The sequence below is a fragment of the Buceros rhinoceros genome, unplaced genomic scaffold (genome assembly GCF_000710305.1).
Source record: "Buceros rhinoceros silvestris isolate BGI_N320 unplaced genomic scaffold, ASM71030v1 scaffold38226, whole genome shotgun sequence".
NCBI lineage: Eukaryota > Metazoa > Chordata > Aves > Bucerotiformes > Bucerotidae > Buceros > Buceros rhinoceros.
This window is the reverse complement of record NW_010419994.1, coordinates 3,186-9,266: the sequence shown is the minus strand read 5'-3', so window position 1 is coordinate 9,266 and position 6,081 is coordinate 3,186. Positions and strand designations below refer to the sequence as shown.

The following is a 6,081-nucleotide window of genomic DNA, read 5'->3' as shown; positions in this document are numbered from 1 at the left end:
AAGAGCAGCGTTTTCCCATTACTCCACATCCTCCTCGGGGAACAAGTGTGCAGACTGCGCGTTTACAGACGCAGGCTGAAAGTATCCCATACACCCCATCTACGCACAGACACATCCTGCTGGAGGCAGCGCACCAGAAGGCTGTAACTTGCAGAGGACTCCACAGCAACTCAGGAGAGAAGGAGGATGTCACAGATACTGCAACAAACAGCTGTCCAACAACTCACCAACCAAAACTCATTGCTTGTACACCCATTGCTACAGCTACAGCCTGTTGCTGCAGCTCTGGAGCCACAGCATGGCTTCTCCTGGTTGACGCCTTTACTTTGATAATGAAGCACTGAACTAGAATTTGCTCCTTAATCTTCTTTCAGGGAGCAAAGAGAACCCTGACAATTTCTGGAACAGAAGAAAACCAAGTGGCAGTTAAAGCTGCCTTTGCAAAGCTACCGGCATCCATGCACATGTGGCGGTAACTATTACTGGCTTCCCTCTCATGGAAGCCTGTAAATTTGTAAGAGCCACCATGGTGTAGAGGCTAAGCTGTGTTCACACAGCTAACAACTCTGCTCTTGAGCACAGCACTGCTGTCTTGCAGCTCCCCAGAACTGAAATGGGTTCTGCTATCTGTAACGCTTTGCCAGGGCTGGGGATTTATTCTGCTAGCATGCCCAGCAGGCACCCAGCTCAGAGGGGTAGGGAAGACAACTCGAACTGGCTAATTTGCCTGGCAGAAGTCAGTGTGTGCATGTCTGGACATTTCAGAAGAACACCAACACTTCACCAAGGGAACAGCACTTCACATCCAGGAGCTATCAATGTGATGCAGCCTCCAGACTTTGTCTTTAAAAGGATCGCTCACTGTGGCGAAGTTTGTTTGGGCTGTGGCTGTGTATGCTGCTCCACCCCCTCGGACCCTCGCTAGATCAGCAAACCTGTGTTTCTGAATGGCGCTCGGATTCTGTGACTGGTTTTCTCTGCATTCTGAAGGGAAGAGTTAAGAGACAGGTTAAGAAGATCTTGTTTCCCAGTGATTGTGCCTTCTACAGTCAGACCCAACAAGATCTCCCAGCCACCACCTGGACTATTTTTAGGAACTCTCAAGTTCTAGTTTCAGGGATAGGCTGTAGTCACGGGTCTCATTCCATCTGCAGCTGATATGCGTGAAGAAGCTTATTGTCCCCAACTGCTTATCACCATTCCGTCCCTCTTCTCCACCTCCACAACTGCCACCATAATTGCTTGTGTGGTCACTCCCCCACACAGTGTGCACGTTTAATAACATAATAACAGGTCTCTTCTAATTCCGCTCATTTTGGAAGAACTAGGTTAGGGAACGGTTACACAAGCGGTTACACCAGCAAGTCTAGGACAACGATGGTGAGGAGCTCTGTAAACTTTTCATCTAACTTAGCTGCAGGCAGAGCAGACTAGATATCATGGTCCTCAAGGTAACTTCTGAAGCTGATAAAAATGATGGCTTCACTTTATACTTCCCTGCACTGACCAGTTAGTGCCAAGGCTTCCCAATTCTTCAAGCAGTGCCAGCCTTGTATGGACACATACTATAGGAGCAAAACAAGTCTGGAATTCCCAATGTGGAATTATCACCCAAACTTGTAGGTGTAAAAATCATTCTACATGCAACTACAGGTCTCAGCAATTTCACTCCCATTCCTAGCACAAACAGTATGAGAAGCCATCAGGAGAACAAAAACCTGCAGAAGGCAAACAGCAGTCAGCTTACCAGTACACCAACCCACAGCAGTCAGGAGAGATGTTTGTATTTCATAAAAAGGAGATCTTTACAGACATGGATGGAGCTGCAGCCAGCAGAACCATTCTGAGACTAACAGCTGCCAGCATGATCAAAGACAACACAAAAGGACTGGGGTAAATACAGAAGAAATTCATGGTTAAAAAGTGTTCCTGACCTGAAGGAAGAATAAATGCTGGGTAATTTCCTGTAATAGTTCCTCTTCTACCTTCTCTGGGTAGAATTTAGCCAAAAAATGAAAGCTAATGGGATCTTCTTTGGGGATTTCTTGATCTAAAACCTGTTTACAGATTAAAAAAAATGAGAAACAAAAATAGTACATAAGCATCTCAAAACAATACGACAGGAAAATCAGCAAGCAGCCAATAATCCACTTAGAGCAGCCGTTCCCTGTTCTAGAAGGGCCGTGCTGAGCTTCTATAGCAATCAGTGCATGCAGTGGGGAGTGGTGTGTAACACTGCAGGCCAAACACGACAGAAGCAATCAGACCAAAGAACCCAAACCTTAGTCTTAAAAAAATGATACTGTCTAAAACTGAGTTATCTGTAATACATTCCTTTAGCTCCTGTGCACAAAAAATTAAATATATGCAAGTAGAATATCGCCACACTGTTATTTTATGTTTCCTTTACCTTTTTGTCCATCTTTAGCCAGGTGCTCATGCCTTTTATAGTGTACTGCAAGCCAAAGAACCAAGTCTCCCTCAAACCAAGTGCTCGACACACCAGGTCAAACAAGTCCTTTCCCTTCCACTTCATCTAAAAGAGAAAAAGAAAATTAAGAAAAATAGATAAATCTTGAATGAATTTGCCACACTTCAGTCAAGCAAACCAGGCTACCACATGCCTTTCTCCTGTGAACTCTCCCAGATCAACTCAGCAGAAAAGCTTCATTTTATAAATTATTTTATAAGCAACACCTTAGGACAGCTCTGATTTCTTTACCCAAGCTGGCAGTGTCTTAAAGAGTTGGGTCACTTACAGAAAAAGAATTTTGTGGCGAAGGAAGTACACCTCCAAACAAGCCCTGCATCCTGTGCTAGAATGCTTAGGAAGAAAGCGGGTATACGCTAATTTAGCTGTGCCACAGTCAAACAGATTTCATGGAAACACCTTTAAAATCTGAACAGTCAGAGCTGTTTAACAGAAGAACACACTGGACTGAGTAACCCACTGGTTATATAAATAAGAGATCAGTCTTAAGACCATCCATGAATTGATAAGCTGAGTTTTTCAAATGTATGTCGAGCTAATACAAAGGCCAGTCTCCATCTTTCTAGCACTCTGCTGAGGACTCACCTCACAGCTGAACTCCATCTCAGCATCCACTGTTATAATTTTGACTTTAAAAGTCTTCGGTTGTTTCTTCTTCAGGCCTCGGATGGACATGTCTTTTAATTTACGAGGATAGCCACACCTGAAATCAAACATGCATTGCATTCAGGTCTGGAAATTCAGTAACACTTTCTTGGCCTGATTCCAAAGTAGCATGAGTCCAAACCTGCAGTAAAAAGTCACCTTTAAAAAGGCATTTTGTGCCCAAGACACTAAGAAAGGATGTCGAAACAAAAAATTTAGTTTGACCTTTAAATTTAATTTGCTCCCTAAAATAAGTTACTCCTAAATGTCATCCCTGTCTTTCCTCAGCCCTCAGCAAACACTGAGTTCCCACAGTGCTAGAAAGAACATCCCTCAGAACATACACTGCGCGATCCAGGGGCCTGCCTCTCACCGCAGCTGAGGCCATCCGGGAAAACTCCAGCCCAGGCCAGCCCTCGTGTGCTGTACTATCACCCACCTCTGCGCCATTCAGCAGCCTCCTGCAACAGCACTGCCACGGATCGGTGTTCAGCTTCAGAAAAGTAATACCTGGCTTTAGAACTGCCAACAGAAATGCCACATTCCTCGTCCCTTTTACACATCCAAGCAAAAGTCCCTTTCTCAAAGGTCTCTCTGCAGCTTGTACCAAACGCATCGGTGTAAGCTCCACTTGTACGACACAGCGGAGCTCTACAACACCCAGCAAATCGTGATACCAAATCCAACCCATCCTTTTCCATCAGTTATGGCCCCTCGAGCAACTAACCGGCTCATTTTGTTTCAACACAAGCACCTAACTCCCTGAAATGATACAAATGCCAAGGATATACGCAGGGAAGTCAAGCTGAATATACCGTGTTCTCTTGGGCATTCTGAGTGATTAAAGTTATTTAGAACAGAAAGTTTCCCAGTGAAGTTCATGTGAAATGAATTTGAATTTGCAGAAGCCTACAGAAAATTCCTCCACAAATCTTTTCTAACTGCAGTTACTGCACACCATCGAGAAAACTGAGGAGACAGGCTGCTTCCACAGCCACGAGCGTTCTGTGGATAGCATTCCAAACGAGTGTTGCAGGTTGGGGTTAAATGACAGCGTGAATCTGCACTATGCAGTTCTCAGGTGTTTATTTCTGAGCCCAGGAAATCAGCCTGCAAAGTTTTCTTCTTTTTACTCTATCACATTAACAGCTCAGGCTCTGTGAAGTTTATAAGTCAAGAGGAGACTGAGGCATTCTGCGTTTCCTACAATGTGACTATAACAGCGTGGCAGATTTCTGATCTCTCCTTAAGGAATTCCAAGATAAAGTTCTAGTTTAAACTGAAAAGTTCCATTTGTCTGTGCCATCCAGGATTTTGTAAAATATCTGGCCCCCTTCTTTGCTTCTGCTGAGCTCTAAATTGGCTTGCAAATGTACTGATTATTTTCCGCTTACTTTGTATGTGCCCCTCATCCAAAAATTTCAAGTAGCTGAACAGCAGGTAAAATATATAAGGAATATATAAGGAATATATATGTATAAGGAAGTTTTTCTTTTCAAGTTGTCAGGAAGTGGAAACAACACGAGTTACTTACCAAATCATATGGACATCGGTGGCAGAGTTGAGAACGAGTACTGGAGACAGCTCAGAGTGGGGAAGGAAAGCTCGGGAGGAAATTCATCTCTGACACGAGACCAGTTGAGGAGTCTTCTCCCTCCAGCTGGCACTGGTAAAGCTGCTGCTGAAGTCTTGTTTGGTTTGGAGCAACACGCTTCAGGAAAGATAATGGGCTAACTGGAGACAATCCAGAGGAGAGATCCAAGTGCTAGAAAATACTCTGCGGTAAAATGAAAGTACTGGTTAGCACTGAGAAGGCACAAGTGTGGTGAGACATTGAAACGTCTGCTCCTCATGACCACAATGGTTAGGACAAGGAATAATGGGCTCAATTAAATCAGACAGGCTGCACACTGAGAAAAATTCACTAACAACAAGAATATTAATGATGCTGGAAAACATAGGATGGAATTTCTATCTTTCGGAACTTCTATCCAAAACAGCGTGACAGTACCTTCTCCCTTCTCAAGACTGGGGGGAACTACATGCCCTCAGAACACTCTCTCAAGCTAGTCCTTCCGCTGGTGCCTGCCACCAGTCCTAGGAGAGGCCAGTTCACACCGCTAGGACTCAGCGGCAGCCAGGGCGCTGCAGGGACAGGCACATCCAGAGCCCAAATCCCATCACCCCCAGGGCAGCCCCTTGTCCTCAGGGCACGTTTCTTCAGAGTGAAAAGCAGACCTTGTCACCCAGTGTGTTTCCCCTGTGATTTATGCAACACGCCAGTGCACACTACTGAGCAGAGCTCCGGTCGCTGCTGCTTACCAAAGTGCTTTCAATTAAGGGGAGAGGAATATTTAAAGAGCAAAAAATGAGCATATTACTACGGTATAACATGACCACAGAAATACTGACAAGAGAGCATCAAGTGAGGGCAGCCGAAACAGCAGTAATTATTCCAGTAATTGTTTTGATCTCTAAGCTGCAATGTAGCTAACAGCAAAATTGTATTTTAACCTGTTACATTCCAAAGGTCTTTCCCTCCCAGTTCTCTTCAAAACCAGGGCTTTACTGTAAATAGGTGCAGTTAAAGCCTGAGAACTACAAACCCTTACACAGTACTGGAAACAACCCCTTTACTAGGTCTAAAAGAAACACCAGTGGCTGAAGACAAAGGAGAAAAAAGCTTCATAATTCATTTTTAATATGTAATTTGAAATGGCCAATTGATTAAGCAGGAACTTGGAGCTGGGGCTGGTACAGAACATTCTCAAAGAGGTTGCATATGGAAAACGCTGAACAGATAAAATTGAAAGACTGCAGAAGAATGTACTCATTTTCTCAAAATCTGACAAAAGCACCAGAGCCCTTCACTTGGACTTTGAAGTTCTTTCCTTTTTCTTGTATAACCTCCTTGAAATGACAATATAATTTGTTCAATATTTCCA

General features: G+C 44.0%; 1 protein-coding gene across 1 annotated transcript in view; it reads right to left on the bottom strand.

Annotated features, from left to right (window-relative positions):
• Nucleotides 1-4,678, bottom strand: part of LOC104496073 (merlin-like) — a 17,394-nt gene extending 12,716 nt beyond the window's left edge. The window contains exons 1-4 of the mRNA XM_010139143.1: nt 4,671-4,678; nt 3,077-3,194; nt 2,411-2,536; nt 1,935-2,057 (exon numbers count right to left, since the gene is read on the bottom strand). Of these exons, the coding sequence (XP_010137445.1) occupies nt 1,935-2,057; nt 2,411-2,536; nt 3,077-3,194; nt 4,671-4,678 (375 nt within the window). The remainder of the gene's footprint in view (nt 1-1,934; nt 2,058-2,410; nt 2,537-3,076; nt 3,195-4,670) is intronic.
• Between the last annotated feature and the right edge of the window lie 1,403 nt (nt 4,679-6,081).